The sequence below is a fragment of the Tursiops truncatus genome, chromosome 13, assembly GCF_011762595.2.
Source record: "Tursiops truncatus isolate mTurTru1 chromosome 13, mTurTru1.mat.Y, whole genome shotgun sequence".
NCBI lineage: Eukaryota > Metazoa > Chordata > Mammalia > Artiodactyla > Delphinidae > Tursiops > Tursiops truncatus.
In genome coordinates, this window is record NC_047046.1 from 8,858,608 (window position 1) to 8,875,453 (window position 16,846).

The following is a 16,846-nucleotide window of genomic DNA, read 5'->3' on the forward strand; positions in this document are numbered from 1 at the left end:
GCATATGTTTTTTAAAATGCTTCATTTTATTTTATTTTTTGGCCACACTGCACGGCTTGTGGGATCTTAGTTCTTCCACCAGGGATTGAACCCGGGCCCTCAGCAGTGAAAGGGAGGAGTCCTAACCACTGACCACCAGGGAATTCCCAAGGAAAGCATGTTTTTAGCAAGACCTGAACCTAATTGAACTTAATCATTTTTAGTTGTTGACACTTGAAATTATGAGTCACTCAACTGCCAATGCCCCTTTTTAACAGCAAATGTTTGGTAATACCTCCTTTACAATCCTGAAGTGAAATTCATAGATGATATAATCCTTTATCCTTCTTCTTTTAAATCAATATGATGCCATAACTGTAATGCAAAGGAAAAATGAAGGAAAGCTACTTATACTAAAATTATATGTATTTCGATACGTGCATGTTTTGGCCTGACTTATCGAGACCGGGGCCAGCAAATTGCTCTGCAGAGGCCCTGATAGTAAATATTTTGACTTTGTGGGCCACACTACTCCACTCTGCCTTCATAGTATGAAAGCAGCCATAGACAATGCAAAGAATGGGCATGGCTGTGTGCCAATAAAACTTTATTTATGAAAACAGGCAGTGGGGGGCTTCCCTGGTGGTCCATTGGGTAAGACTCTGCGCTCCCAGTGCAGGGGGCCCGGGTTCGATCCCTGGTTGGGGAACTAGATCCTGCATGCATGCGACACCTAAGAGTCTACATGCTGTAGCTAAAAAAAAGAAAAAGGATCTTGCATGCTGCAATGAAGATCCCACGTGCTGCAAGTAAGACCCAGTGCAACCAAAATAAATAAATAAATATTAACAAACAAACAAACAAACAAAAAACAGGCAATGGGGCAGATTTGGCCCAGGGCCTTAGTTTGCAGACCGCTGGTCTAAAAGATATAGTCAGAGGCCAGTATTATTGATATGCAGAATCACTGAAGATTCCACACTGCAGACCAATTTGGACTTGTTGTATCCACAACTCAAAGATGATGATCCAGGTTGTGCTGGTGTCATGATTTCCAAAATGGTGGCCAACTCTTGGTAAAGTTCCAAACAAATCAACGAACATTCTCTTGATTTATACAGTGACTACATTCCTGGATAATTAAGTGTCTATTAAAACCTAATGAAAAATACTGTGTGTGTATATGTAAAAGACAGTTTGATTCTAGGTACAGAAAATTATAGAGAGGTTCTTCACCTGCCTAATATCCTGAGGGGCACTGGAAAGTCAAAAGGGGTGGAGGACAATTCTTGGATGTTTGGTGCTGTCTTACATGTTGCAGGGTATGTGACATCTCATGACCTGCCATTAAGTGCCACTAACATCGTCATCATTGCAAGAGCAAAAAACAAAACAAAACAAAAAACAAAGGTTACAGAAGGCTTCTTGGGGGAATAATGCCATTTCTGCTGGAAACCGTGGCTTTAGGGCCAGGTGAAATTTTCGCCCACAGGTAAGTGAAATGTACATGCACGGGTGAGAGTAAAAACCCTAAGTTGCCTCATTTTGCCCCAAACTGGCTAAGGTTAAGTTGAGTTGAGCATACACCCAAGAGAGAATTAAAATTCCATTCATGGGAAAAGAAAGAACATTGCAGTTTTTGTTTTACCACACTTGAGTTAGTGAACTGGCACATTTGTACCCATACAGATGTTAACACAGCTGGGTTTTCTCTCTCTCTCTCTTTCTCTTTTTCTTTTCAGATCATTCAGATGGAAAAATATATATATAAACCAAAGACAGATCTTCTCAAAAATACAGGAGGCCAATAACCCCCAGAAACTGCAAAAACGGATCCACGTTTTGGAAACCCGTTTGCATCTCGTACGTAAGGTGTTCTCTGGGGGAATTCCCTGGTGGTCCAGTGGTTAGGACTCAATGCTTCCACTGTAGAGGGCACGGATTCTATCCCTGGTCGGGGAACTAAGATCCCACGTGCTGCAACGTGACCAGAAAACAAACAAACAAAAAAAACTCTGCAAACGACTCTGCCTCCCTTTGCTAAGAGGGAAGAATGATGTCTGTGAAGCCATTAGCAGAACATACTCATCTCATTGGTTGAGTCGGGATAAGGTGAACGATGGTGTGCACACAGGCCAGGCAGCACTCCAACCATTGTTCTGTGGGCCTGGGGTGGGAGGTGAGGGGAAGACCCTTCAACCCTCTGGCTGCCTTCTGGAAGCTTGTCTCATGCCCCAGGAGTGAGCCTTATTTTGAAGCAGAGCCCTCTTTGCAGGTCACTGTACACTTTGACAAGATGCTGACCACCAATGCAAAGCTCCGGAAGGAGACTGAGGACCTACGGTATGAGAAGGCTGCTTATGACAACATCTATGAGCAGATTCATCGGCGCTTGTTGATGCAGAAGAAAACAATGAATATGGCCATCGAGCAGTCTGCGCAGGCCTATGAGCAGAGGCGGGCTGGGGGAGAGACCCTGGGGGCAAAGATGTCTCAGCCCCCTGCTGAGCTTCCTACTCTGGGCCACCTCTACCCACTGTGCTTATGTGTTGAGGAACCTGAAATCATCATCATAATAACTCTGAGTGCTGATTGTGTGTCAGCCAAGCATGATGCTAGATGCTCTGGGTAGTATTTCAACCTTCACAACAGCCCTAGGAGTTATTATCCTCATTTTACAGACCAGAAAATGGAGGCTTAGAGATGCCAAGATACTTACCTAAGATCCAAATAAATGGCAGATGTGGTGGAGTTGCGACTCAAACCCCTATGCTGTACCATCTCCCCCAGGTGTCCCTGCCTCTAGTCCTAGGGGTCCCTCTCAGTCTGGGCTGTCTCCCGGCTTCACACCTAGAGGGGCAAAAAGCATGCAGTTTAGTGGTGAAGAGTGCAGATTTTGGAGTCAGAGAGATCTGGGTTTGAACCCTGGCTCCATCACTACTACATTGTTGGAGGACCCCTTCAGGTGGTAGTGAGGATTAAATAATATGTGTATATAAGCGAGTGGCTGGGACATAGTACTTGACAAGTGGTGATGATGATGGTACTAGTGATAATGGTGATGTGTGATGATGCTGATGGTGGTGATACTGCTGATGGTAATGATGATACTGATGGTGGTGGTGGTGGTGATGGTGGTGAAGATCATGATGGTGGTGGTGATGCTGCTGGTGATGATGTTGCTGATGGTGATGATGATCATGATGATGGTGGTGATGGTGGTGGTGATGATGATGATGATAGAAAATCATTTCCTGAGGGTGGTCTAGAGCTGTCAACTGCTGTCATTCAGGTGAGGAAAGTTGTTCCTCTACTCCCAGAAACCTCCATGATTAAAAGGAGTGATGGTCATTGACCAGTCAGGAAGTCTGTCTGGACTGGTAGGGAGAGGGGAGGAGAAGGACGGCGCCTCCGGACACTCAGACTCTGTCGTGCCCCCCTCGCCCAGGCTGGAAGCCATGGCTCGAATGGCTGCCATGAAGGACCGCCAGCAGAAGGACATCTCTCAGTACAACCTGGAGATCCGAGAGTTGGAGCGTCTCTATGATCATGAAACCAAGCTCACATCCTTCCTACTCATCAAGCTGAATGATCGAGTTTGAGGAGCAGTCCAAAAAGGAAGAAGGTAATGCTTTCCAGGTGTCCTCTTTTCTCTCTCTCTCTCTCTCTCTCTCAACTGAAGGTGCCCGAGTCTCCTTGTAGTAGGTTTGCCAAATTTAGCAAATAAAAATACAAGATGCCGTTAAATTTAAATTTCACATAAACAATGAATAAAATTTTAGTCTCATGTAGTATTTGAGACATACTTATACTAAAAACTTATTTGTGGTTTATCTACAATTGGGACATATTTATACTGTTAAAAATATATCATTTGTGTCAGGACTACCCTGGTGGTCCCATGGCTAAGACCCTGTGCTTCCACTGCAGGGGGCAGGGGTTCGATCCCTGGTTGGGAAACTAAGATCCTGCGTGCTGTGCAGTGTGGCCAAAGGAAAAAAATATATATTGTTTGTCTGAGATTCAAATTTAACTGGATGCCTTGGGTTTTATCTGCCACCCATAACCTGTAGGATGTGTCCTCACCCTGTGGCTCTCCTTCCATTGTTTAGAGGAGGAGCTTGTGTGTCAGAGGTCCCCAAGACCACCCCCGGGCTGGGTGATTCTCAAAGAAGACTCACAAGACTCAGCAGACATGGCTATGATGTAGGGACACAAAGAAAAATCAGCAAAGAGAAAAGGTGCGTGGGGCGAAGTCCAGAGGAAACAAGGCACAAGCTTCCAGGATCTTCTCCCAGTGGAGTCACACAGGGCATGCTTAATTCCTCCAGCATCTAATTGTGACAACACATATGAAGAGTCGTCTGCTTGGGGAGCTCATTAGAGACTTGGTGCCCAAGATTCTTACTGGAGGCTGGTCACGTAGGCACCCTCTCCCCAGCACATACCAAAATTCCAGCTTCCCAGCAGGAAGGCAGGTGTTAGGCATAAAGCACACTGTCCTTACAGTCTGGGCTCAGGAGCCACACTTACCGTTTAGGAAAGTTTTATATCAGTGTAGGGAGCTGTTCACCATTTAAGTTCCCAGATGAAGGCCAAGGGCCAACCTTGCAAGCAGGCCTTTCTAAGGAGAGCAGTCTCAGGTCTGCTATGTTAACTCTCTCCTCAACAGATTGAAGGGAGAGCCCCCTGTGCAGCTGCATTTGTTTTTTTTCTTTCAGCCCCTTCTGTCCCTTCCTACCTTATTTGCAACTGTATGGCTGGAAGTGTTTTTCTGAGAAATCCCATCTCTCACTCTCTAACATTACAAAAACCACCTTTTGGACCTTCTGTCCATCCATCCATCCATCCATCCTTCCATCCTCCATCTATCCATCCATCCATCCACCCATCCATCTTCCATCCTTTATCCATCCATCCTTCCATCCTCCATCCACCCACCCATCCATTTACTGAGCCACTGGCTTATGCCAGCTTCCATTCTCTATGCTTGGCATGCATGGCTTCCATTTAGCCTTCACAATATCTCCAAGAGGCAGACATTATTATTAACACCCCCAGTTGACATATGAGGGCAGTGCAGCTGAGAGAGGATACATGGATATAGCCAAGGTCCTCTGCAATGTAAGTAACAGATCCAGGACCCCATCCCAAGTGTGTCTGCCCCCCAAAGCCTGAGGTCCTACTACTCCCCTCTTCTCTCTCCTAATCCACTGAGCAGCCTCAAGATTCCACTAGGCATCCAAGACCCGAACTGTGCAGTCAATAGGAGTTCTCCCATTCACTGCCACTCCAGTTGACTTGTGCGTCCATCCTTCCTCTTCTCACTGCCTCAGCCTTGTCATCTTTCTCATCACATCTCCTCTAGCAGCTTCTGCTGGGTCTCCCAGCCTCCAGGCTCCTCCTGTTCCTGTGACACGGCAGGGGTAAGTTCTTCATGATCAGTTGACTCCTTCCTTCATCCATCCAACCATTGCATTCTTGGTCTTCCAACAAATTTTAATGATCACCTATCCTGAAACAGGCACCATGTTGGGGACCAGAGACAGAGCAGTGATCAAGACAGTGTTAGTCCTTGATGTCACGGAGCTTATGTTTTAGATATGGAGACACACAAAAAAACAAGCAAATAGACAAATACAAACACTTCAGGTTGTGATAGAACCTTTGAAGGAAGAAAACAAGGGACTGAGATGGAAAAGTAACAGGGAGACCTCTCTTGGATAGGATGGACAAGGAGGGGCTGTTCAGACTGTGATCTAAAGGATGAAAAGAGTCTAGTTGTGCAAGGGTGAGGAATCCAGGCAGAGACAAAGGCCCAGAGGCAGGAACGTGTTAACTGGAGTGTAGACGCAAAGCTGGAGAAACAGGCAGAGGCCACTCCTGCAGGACTGACCATGTGCCAGGAACTGGGCTACGTGTTGGGAGACGGTGGGGAGTAAGACAGAGGTCCTGTCCTTCTGGAGCTGAACTTCTGTCAGGGGAGATGACAAATTGGCAAATTGGCAAAAGTTAATCTGATCTCTCGGGAACCCATGAGCATGATGAAGAAAACAAAACAGGATAATTGACAGAGAGTAACCAGGGGCTGCTTTATCTAGGGTGGTCAGGGTGGGCCTCTTGGAGGAGGTGCTGTTTGGGCAGAGACTTGAATGATAGGAGAGAACCAGCCACATGGAAGACTGGGAGAAGCACATCCCAGGAAGAAGGAATTGCAGGTGTAAAGGCCCTGAGGTGGGAGTGAGGTAGGCATATTTCTAGAACAGAGAGGAGGCCAGTGTGGCTGGAGTGAGTTGATGCCAACAGGAGAGTGGTAGGAGATGAAATTGGAGGGGTGAGGAGGAGCCAGACCACACAGGCCCTTATAGGCTGCACAGGGAGCTCACGTTGATTCTAAGTGTGGTGGGAAGCTATCAGAAGATTTAGGCAGACTAGTGACTGAGTCTGATAGTGACCAGGCACTGAGGGTTAGAGGGGATCAGATCTTAAATTATGCCGAGAAACTTCAGCTTCATCCCAGGGACAGTAGGGAGCCACACATGAAAAGGGGTCACGTGGCCAGATGTGCCTAGGAAGATCTAGAAAGAGCCTTCCGATTGCCATGTGGAGGCCAAATCAGAGAGACAAGGCTGGATTCAGGAGAGGTGGGGCTATTGCAGGCATCAGGCTGGGGAGCAAGGCTTGGAGAACTTTCTTTGTTCTAATGCCTTGAATCTGCCAAGCCCTGAGACTGCTTAAGGCCCTCTGCCAAGAGGGCTTCCCCGGCCTTCATCCTGCTCACGTCACCTCCTTCCCTGGCCACGCAGCTACCCCATCACAGCACCTACTACATCTCCTCCATTGCCTGGGCCACAATGGTAATTATTGGATTTCTTTTTCTGTTTACTTGGCTATCTCTTTTTCTTTTCTCTTTGTGGCTGATTCCTCCACTAAAAGCTCTGTGGAGCAGTGATTTTGTAGCTATGGAGCCCAGCACAGTGTCTGGAACATAGTAGACAATCAATTAGATATTCGTGAAGTGGCTAAGGAGGGAAGCTTCCACTCCATCTCATGGGAAAGTCTAGCCCCCTCCCCAGGGCACAATGATAATGCTATGGAGCACATCCCTCCACTGGGCACTACTCTGAGCGGCTTCCCTTTCAGACTCATGGTTGCCAGTTCTTCCTTTTCTAGCTCTCAAGGCAAAGACGCATGGGAAGAAGAACAAGGGTGAGAGTTTTGAGAGCTATGAGGTGGCTCACCTCCTGCTGCTGAAGCTGACAAAGAATGGCAACCTGAATCAGCTCATCGAGGAGTTTCTGGCCAAGGAGGAGAAGAATTTTGCTCAGTTCATGTATGTCACAGAGCTCAACAATGACATCAAGATGATGCACAAGAAGACTGAGAGAATCCAGGTCAGGGCACCTCTTCTTCCCCAGGCCAGGGGCCCACCTGCTCCCACAGCAGCCTTCCCCAAAGCGGGTTCCTTGGAACACTCTTTGAGATACTCTGCAGAAAAAAGGGCTTCAAGTCAAAAAAGTTTAGGAAATACTATATTCCCCCAGTGTTTTCCCCCCTACATTTTAACCTTCCTGAAATTGGTATTTGTCTTCCAGTTGATACATACACTTAATGTGTTCATGTCCCCTCACCCCCAATAAGTGACATTTAAAATCCATGGTATGTCTTATAATCCAGAGTTCAGTAAACTATAGCCACAGCCAGATATGCCCTTTGGCCTGTTTTTGTACAGTCCATGAGCCAAGAATGGTTTCACATTTTTAAAGGGTTGTAAGGAAACAAAGTATGCAAGACAGACCATATGTGGGCTGCAAAGCCCAAAATATCGACAATCTGGCCCTTTGCCTTAAAAGCTGGCTGACCCCTGTTAATCAACAGCTTCACAGAATTGAGGAGAGATGGTAAACTAATCTTGGAGAGAGTTGATATATATGAGCATAATAAAGGCTCTGACAAATCCTACAGTAAAGAAACTATTTACCTTGTTGAATCCATAATTTCCCAAACTTAATTGGCTCCCTGGACTACTTGCTCCACAGAACACACATAACCAGCCTTTGTAACTGTCTGCACAGGAGAGAGTCTAAACTCCTTAGTGTGACACTCCAGTCCCTTCAAAATTTGGCTTCAACCTGCCCCTGCATGCTCAGCTCCCATCATGACCCCCAAGGCACTCTCATCAGCTGCCAGTCCCAGCTTCCCCCTGCATTTCCTTCCTCTGAGGCTTTCCTCATGCTATTCCCCGCCCCTCCCACTTTTCTTCTGATGCAATACCGCTCATTAGTCTTGACAGATGTCACCTCCTCTGGGAATTCATTACTCTTTCCTCTGAGGTCCCTGTGCTCAGGGGAGACTGAGGGGAGCCCTTCCTTTTGCAATGTCACTGTTTCCTGAATGTGGGGTCATGTGCAAGTAGCTATGCCTGTGGGAAAATGTAATTCAGAAAAATATAAGGAAAAAGTACAGGTCACCAAAATATCACCACTCAGAGACACTGCCAATAAATATTTTGGTGACATTGCTTTACGAAGGCAGTGTGCACTTAAGCATGTGTCCGTGCGTGCGCACACACACACATACATACACACACTCACCTAGATGCCCACTTATAGTACTGGGTGTATACTAGATAGTTCGTGCTGTTTAATAAACTTTTTTCTTCAACAATTCATCATAGATACTGCCCAACATCTTCTATGTTCTTTTCAGTGGCTTCTGGAGACCCTAGATGCTCTGTGGTAGTATCACAAAATTCTTCGTAAAAGAACAGATTCCCCAGGCCCTATCCCATACCTACAAACCTAGATTCTCTGAGAATAAGCCAGGAATCTGCATTTAAACCATATATTTTAAAAAATTAATTAATTAATTTATTTTTGGCTGCATTGGGTCTTCGTTGAGGAGCGCGGGCTTCTCATTGCAGTGGCTTCTCTTGTTGCGGAGCACGGGCTCTAGGCACGCGGGCTTCAGTAGTTGTGGCACGTGGGCTCAGTAGTTTTGGCTCACGGGCTCCAGAGCGCAGGCTCAGCACTTTCAGCGCATGGGCCTAGCTGCTCCGTGGCATGTGGGCTCTTCCGGGACCAGGGCTCAAACCTGTGTCCCCTGCATTGGCAGGAAGACTCCCAGCCACTGTGCCACCAGGGAAGCCCTAAACCATATTTTAATTTGAGACCCTTTCCCCCCCACAATGTAAATGTACCATCGTTTACTTAACCGATCCCCAACCGGTAGACATGTAGGTTGTCCCTAACGGAGATTACAGATAATAGCACAAGGGACAGCCTTGAGTGGCCACCTTGCCCACATGTCCTATTGTTTCCATGGGACAGACTCCTAGAGATGGTATTGCCCCATCAAAAGGTGCTTGCTGGGCTTCCCTGGTGGCGCAGTGGTTGAGAGTCCGCCTGCCGATGCAGGGGACACGGGTTCATGCCCTGGTCCGGGAGGATCCCACATGCTGTGGAGCGGCTGGGCCCGTGAGCCATGGCCGCTGGGCCTGCGTGTCCGGAGCCTGTGCTCCGCAATGGGAGAGGCCACAACAGTGAGAGGCCTGCGTACCGCAAAAAAAAAAAAAAAAAAAAAAAAAAAAAGGGTGCTTGCCTTTTACATTTGGACACACTGTTCTAGCCCAGGAGTTCTCAAATCTAGTCCCTGGACCAGCAGCATCTCCTGGGAACTTGCGAGAAATGCACATTTGTGGACCTCACGCAGACATACTGAATCAGAACCTCTGGTGTGGGGCCCGGATATCTGTGTTTTCACAAACCCCCAGGTGATTCTGATTCATGCTAGAGCTTGAGAACCCCTGCTCTGGAGCTGCCCGTCCATTACCATAACCATCAGCTACATGGGGCAACTTAAGTTTAAATCAATTTAAATTAAATTAAAAAATGAGTTCCTCAGTGGGACTAGCCACATTGCAAGTGCTCTGTGCCCATGCGTGGCTAGTGGCTGCAGTGCTGGACGGCACAGATAGAACATTGCCACCATTGCAGCAAATCCTACTGATTATACACAATTCTCCAGAAAGGATGAACCACCCACCTGCTCATGCCTACATCCTCCTTTTAATTCAGAAACATCAGAAAGAACCTCCATGGACATAAGAGGGGTCCAGGGGTTCTGGGGCTACTTGAAATGGATAATTTAAATCCTCACCAACGCCTCGAGGCATTGGCTTATTTTTAGGTATGTTGGGCAGGGGAGCACTTGCTTTTCCTTATGGTCTGGTTCTCTCCTGAGCAGAATGAGGTTATCCGCTCGCAATCCCAGCAGAAATCATCACATGAGGACAGCTGCTCCATCCTGAGACAGCTGGAGGTAAGACCAGGGTGGGGAGGGAGGGATGCAGGAGTCTCCATTGTCTGTCAGGTGACCTGTCAGTTGGTTCTCAGGAGGAGGAAGATGTCTGCCCCATGACTATCTACTGGCCTGGGTCATGTCTTGACATGTCCCGACCTTTTGTTACAGGCAGCCTCTGCTACAGATCTTGCTGCAGAATTTTGTCCCTGAGGCTCTCTTTGTCCATTTTAAAGACTCTCCCACTTCAGGGAACCTATCTCAGGCCCTTGTGCCTATAATTTCATCCCAGGCTGGTAAATTCCAGACAGATCTCTGCCTCAGTCTTTTATTCTCTCTCCCCCTTGTCCTGGCTGTGGCCTGTTCTCAATCAATAATAGTAATTACAAACATTTCCTGAGCCATTACTACATACTAGGCACTGGGCTAAGTGCTTTGCTTGCATTATCTCATTTAATCCTCACAACAGCTCTATGAGGTAGGTGGTATGATCTATTTTACAGATGAGGAAACTGAGGTTCAGGGAAGTAATCGCCAACATCATGGAGCTGGGATACTGCATGAGCTTTGCATTGCATTCAGCTGCTAATAATAGGGACCCAAAATAACAGTGGCCTAAGCAATAGAAGTTTATTTACTTTGTTAAAACATAAATCTGGAGATAAACACTTCAGGGCTGGTCATTATGTCATCAGTAACCCAGCCTTCTCCTTTCAGTTTTTCCATCTTTAGTGTGTGGCTTACATTCTCAAGGATGCCTCATGGTTGTATTATGGCTGCCAATGGCCCACCCATCACATACACATTCCAAGCAGAAAGAAAGTAGGGAAGGAAAAAAAGGCCTTGCTAATTGAGTTAGTCAGCTTAAAAGTTTTTTCCCTGAATTCTCAGCCAGTGACTTCTGTATCTATGTCTCACTGGCCATCCCTATTGCAAAGGAGGGTTGGAGATATAACTTTTAGCCGGCACATTGCCACCCCAAATACAATCAGCATTTTGCTATTAAGGTATAAGGGGAGAATGGATAGCAAATGCCTGGCAAAGATATGACCAGAGAGTTTGACTGCAAAGCCCTGTTCTAATCCAGTAGTTCCTGGCCCAGGAACTACAATCCTTGGTCATTTCCCTTCCTTTCTCTGTGGCTTATTTCTACTCTTGGCATGCAGGTGGCAGAAAGGGTTGGCCATGCCATTCTCTCATGCGCCACTGGAGGGCAGCAAAGCACCTCTCAGGCTCAGCAACCTCTCCCAGGACTCGGGGATGGGGAATGTAGACTTGCAGGCAGGGCCCAAGTTCAAGGAGACTCTCCTTAAGTTGGACACATGCTTGGGGTCCCACATCCTCGGCTTTGAGCCATCCAGTGTCCAAATGCTTCCTTGGGGTTGGGACTTGTGCTGTTCTGCCTCTTGGGGTTTTGAAGGCCTAAAGGGGGACACAGTTTGGGAAGGCTGACCGGGCAACCCCAAGCATCTCCCCCTGAAGACCTCTGCCTGAAGCCCTCCAGCAGCTCTTTGTTCCTTTGGCTTTAGTAGGAACTCCTGGAACCTCTTTTCAAATGCAAATACTCTAAGCAAGAGAATTTGTCTTAATAGCAATGGGCTCACTTAGAACCCACTTTTCTTACCCCCCTGCTAAAGATCGCTTCCATCTCCTCTACTCTTGGAACCTTTCCACTTAACTTCCATTTCATCCTCCCCTCTGGGAGAAGTGGTGAGACCAGTCCTTTAATGGGAGGGTTTTGCATAGGAGTTAAGCAACCAGGCCCTGGGAACAAATGCTTGGGTATGACTCCCAGAAGAGTTGCTTCCTGGCTGTGTGACTTTGAGAAAGTGACTTAACCTCTCTGAGGCTCTGTGTCTCACCTGTAAAGTGGGGATTAAAAATTGTACTCACTTTGTAGGGCCGTGAAGATTGAATAAGATACTGCAATGTACACGCTTGGCACAGTGCAGGGCAGAGAGCTATAAACATAGCTATCATTATTGTTGTTGTTTATCCTGTAAGTCAATAAAACCTCAAATCACCATCATCTTGTTACCAAATAATTGTCCAAATAAAGAGTTGTGCCCATGGTCAGGTATTAGACAACTCAATACAGAGGAGCTAAACACAAGTTCACTTTTCTTCTCTGACCTCAATATTCCTCATCTGAAAACTGGGGCAGTTGTGAGGATAAGTTAAGATGATGTGTGTAATATGCCTGGAACATTTTAGGTGCTGGACATGTGTTGTCACTGTCACATCAGGCTTTAAGAAATGTTTTTAATCATGTGATCTTTTTTTTTTTTGGCTATGCCGCGCAGCTTGTAGAATCTTAGTTCCGTGACCAGGGATTGAACTCATGCCCTCTGCAGTGGAAGCACAGAGTCCTAACCACCGGACCACCAGGGAATTCTCAACCATGTGATCTTTTAATGCACCTTTAGAATGAGGGGGGGGCTCTTGCTGTCATATGAGGAAATGCAGCCCTGGGAACTGAATATTCCAGTGTTTGGGATGGAGGAAGCTGCCTGGTGTGGTGGTTGAGAGACAGTTCAAACCATGGCTTCCCTCTCCTGGCTGTATTCCTTAGAGCCTTAGTTTCCTCACCTGGAAAATGGGGGTGTGAATAGGGCCCTTTGGGATCCTTATTTGGAATGGTCTGTACGGAGCTGGTGGGAACAGGGCCCAGTTCACCTTTGCAAGCTGAGAACTCAGAGTGACAGGCAGGAAGCCACTGAAGCACTCATCCCAGAGCAGCGATTCTCAGTCTGGGCTGCAAGTCAGAATCACCTTGGAGGCTTTAAAATTCCTGATGCCTAGGCTGCATCCCAGACCAAGATGTCTAAATCTCTGAGGCTGGAGTTTGGGCAGCAAATGTTTAAATACTCCCACGTGATACCAATATGAAGCCAAAATTGTGATCCAGTGGACTCACAGAAGTTCTCAAATTTTATCATGCATCAGGATCACCTGCATTAAATACAGATTGCCAGGCCCACCCCCAGAGCCTCTGATTCATTCCGTCTGGACTGGATCCCAGGAATCTGCATTTCTAACAAGTTCCCTGGTGAAACTGATGCTGCTTGTCCTGGAACCCCACTTTGAGAACCACTGTGCTCTAATGTGATTTAAACTGAGTGGTGAAATTGGTTTGTTGGATTGCACCAGCATTTAAAAATAACAAGAGGGCTTCCCTGGTGGCGCAGTGGTTGAGAGTCCGCCTGCTGATGCGGGGGGCACAGGTTCGTGCCGCGGTCCTGGAGGATCCCATGTGCCACGGAGTGGCTGGGCCTGTGAGGCCACAGCGGTGAGAGGCCCGCGTACCGCAAAAAAAAAAAAAAAAAACAAGATAGAATAGAACAGAACAGAATGGAAAATACTAGAACACACAATAAGAATATGATTTGTGAATCTATAATTTCATTTGATTAGATAAATATATAAAAATACACACACGTATATAAGTATTGGGCTGTAATGTAAAATATATTCCTTCCTGTGGGCCATTTTTAAAAAATGAGTCACCAGCTTTTTAAAAATACTGTAATCCAGTACACATGTAGACACACATACACATATGTAAGTAAACAAAACTTACATTAAACAATAACTACCCTCACTACCTGCAATGCATGTTAGTATTTTCTCTTCCTTTCTTTTCTGATCATTTTATTTCATTTTTTTAAAAAATGTGGGTTGAGGCCAATTTAATGATTAAATTGATCAGCACCCCTTTAGAGGTTTGCAGACCTGCACTTTGGAGATCCTGGCTCCAGAGGGTCCTAAATCCTCATCGCCAGCAAAAGCTTTCATGTGAGGGCTGAGCCCAGGGTGATGACCTGGCTGACCTGGATGGGAATTGGGGTCTGCCACAGGAGAAACTAAAGAAGACCATGGAGCAGGCAGATATGTATGAGAACAACTACAAGGAGATCAACAAGACCTTGGAGTATCTCAAGAACTCGGTTGAGAATCTGTTTAAGAAGGTAAATTGTGATGCCACCAAGATCCTGGTGCAGTTAGGGGAGACAGGGAAAATCACTGATACCAACCTCCCACAGTACTTTGGTGAGTCGAGCTGGGGTAGCAACCTTTTCCAGAGATTTCTATGACCAGACCCAAGGACTTGTTCTTTTGGAGGTAGTGAGCCTGGTGGTGAAGCATATGGGCACTAAAGCCAGCTTGGTTGGGTTCAAATCTTGGTTCTACTCTTACTAGCTGTGTGACTTTGGGCAACTTTCTGAACCTCTCTGTGCTTTAGTTTTTTCATCCAAAAAAATATTGGGAGGATTAAATAAAAGAGTAGTTCTTAGAGAAATAGTACATGATCATCTCAATAGATGCAGAAGGAAGTATTTGACATAATTCAACATCCATTCATGATAAAAACTCTCAACAAACTAGAACTAGAAGGAAACTTTCTTACCTGATAAAGGGCATCTACAAAAACACCTACAGCTAACCTCATACTTAATGGTGAAAAAACTGAATGTTTTTCTTCTAAGATCAGGAACAAGGCAAAGATGTTTGCTCTCGCAACTCCTATTCAATATTGTGTTGGTGGTCCTCGATAAGGAAATAAGGCGATAAAAAGTAATGAAAGGCATTTAGATTGGAAAAGAAGAAATAAAGGGCTCAGAGCAGTGCCTGGCATGTAGCAAATGCCTATTAACTATAACACACATTTCTAGGCATAGGCCTTGAACTCAGGATAGAGAGGGAGGATGCACGTACAGAGATCATGACAATTTAGAATGAATGGCTTCCACTACTCTTAGAATAAAATGTAAGGCTCTTAATACAATCTGTTTTTGAGAGGTTCCCAAGACACCTCCCTCCCACCAGTTTCAGTGATTCACTAGGAGGGCTCCTGGATTCAGCATATAGTCATATTCATGGCCCTGATTTATTATAGCAAAAGGATACAAAGCAAAATCAGCAAAGGAAAAAGGGGCTTGGGGTGAAGTCTGGAGGAAACCAGGAGCAAGGTTCCTCTTCCAGTGGGTTCACACAGAATGAGCTTAATTCCTCCAGCAATGGGTTGTGACAACACAAGTGAAATGTTGTCAACCAGAGAAGCTCACTGGATACTCATTGCCCAGGGTTTGGATTGGGGGCTCATCATATAGGCACCTCCAGCATGACACATACCCAAATTCCAGACTCCCAGAAAGAATAGTGAGTATTCAGCATAAATCACATTTTTTATACCACAGTTTAAATATGATGAGCCACTCTTTTAACAGTTAATGGTAGTGGGGACCTTCCTGAAATGCAAATTCCCTGATGCTATCCAAGGGCCAATCTGGTAAGCAGCCCTTTCTAAGAGCAGTCAGGCTTTGCTGCGTTAACTCTTTCTTACCCACAGCCTATCAGGTTCTTTATAGCCTGGCCCCTACTTACATTTTTCATCATCTCTTGTCCTGCTCTCCCTCCTTTCTCACCACATTCAGCCACAGTGCTCGCCTCTCTGTATTTTCTTTCTTTTTTTTTTTTTTGCGGTACGCGGGCCTCTCACTGTTGTGGCCTCTCCCGTTGCGGAGCACAGGCTCCGGATGCACAGGCTCAGCGGCCATGGCTCACGGGCCCAGCTGCTCCGCGGCATGTGGGATCTTCCCGGACCGGGGCACAAACCCGTGTCCCCTGCATCGGCAGGCGGACTCTCAACCACTGCGCCACCAGGGAAGCCCCTCCTCTCTGTATTTTCAAATCCCTCCCCCAACTCATCCCCGCCACAGGGCCTTTGCATGGGCTGTTCCAGGGATACTCATCCCATGCCCAGTTCCTCCTCATTCTCAGATCTCAGTTTAAATGCCCTCCCTCCAGCAAGGCCTCCCTCTGCTGCCCCATATGAAGCTGGTCCTCCCCTACCCACTATTATTCACTCTTACAGCAGTCCTATTATTTAATACTCACCCAGTTTGTCTCTATGTACAGGTAATTCTCATTATCTGAATCTATGAGGTTCTTGAGATCCAATAGCAAGGTTCAGATGCAAATCTTTTTGGTTCCTGACTTTCAGAGAGAATAGAAACGGTATGGGTTGTGTGAGTTTTTTTCAAAAAAATTATCCAGATCCAGTAGTTACTGAATTCAGATAATAGGCATCTGGATAGTGAGGGATACGTGTATTTATTTGCTGAACTTGCCTTTCTCTCCGTCCCCCCATTCATACTGAAGCTTATGTGCTTCATCAGGACAGGGACTGCACCTCTGTTATTGTTTATCGTCATTTTGTTTTTCTTCCATGCACTGTAGCACCATGCCTGGCATGATAGGCATCCAATAATAATTTGTGGAATGAATGAATAAATGAATGAATGAATTATTCTGGTGACTCCATGAGGCTATGAAACACGGTGGGAAGGGCAGCTCCCTCAAACTCAGAGACAGCACTGAGGAAAAAACCATAGTTTAAGGCAGAGCTTGCCCAGGGCTCCCAATTTTTAGTGTAACCCAGTGTTCCTCAATCTTCTTTTCATTATTGTCCCCTAAGGAGCCTTTTTATATTTTTATTTAATTAAAAGTTTTTTAAAAAAAATAAAATTATTTATTTATTTTTGGCTGTGTTGGGTCTTTGTTGCTG

At 46.1% G+C, this 16,846-nt stretch overlaps 1 protein-coding gene across 1 annotated transcript in view; it reads left to right on the forward strand.

Moving 5' to 3' along the window:
- Positions 1-16,846, forward strand: part of CCDC63 (coiled-coil domain containing 63) — a 28,123-nt gene that overhangs the window by 7,862 nt on the left and 3,415 nt on the right. The window contains 8 exon segments of the mRNA XM_019950094.3: positions 1,722-1,745; positions 1,747-1,842; positions 2,255-2,436; positions 3,428-3,571; positions 3,573-3,604; positions 7,153-7,373; positions 10,225-10,299; positions 14,136-14,328. Coding sequence (XP_019805653.2) covers positions 1,722-1,745; positions 1,747-1,842; positions 2,255-2,436; positions 3,428-3,571; positions 3,573-3,604; positions 7,153-7,373; positions 10,225-10,299; positions 14,136-14,328 — 967 coding nt within the window.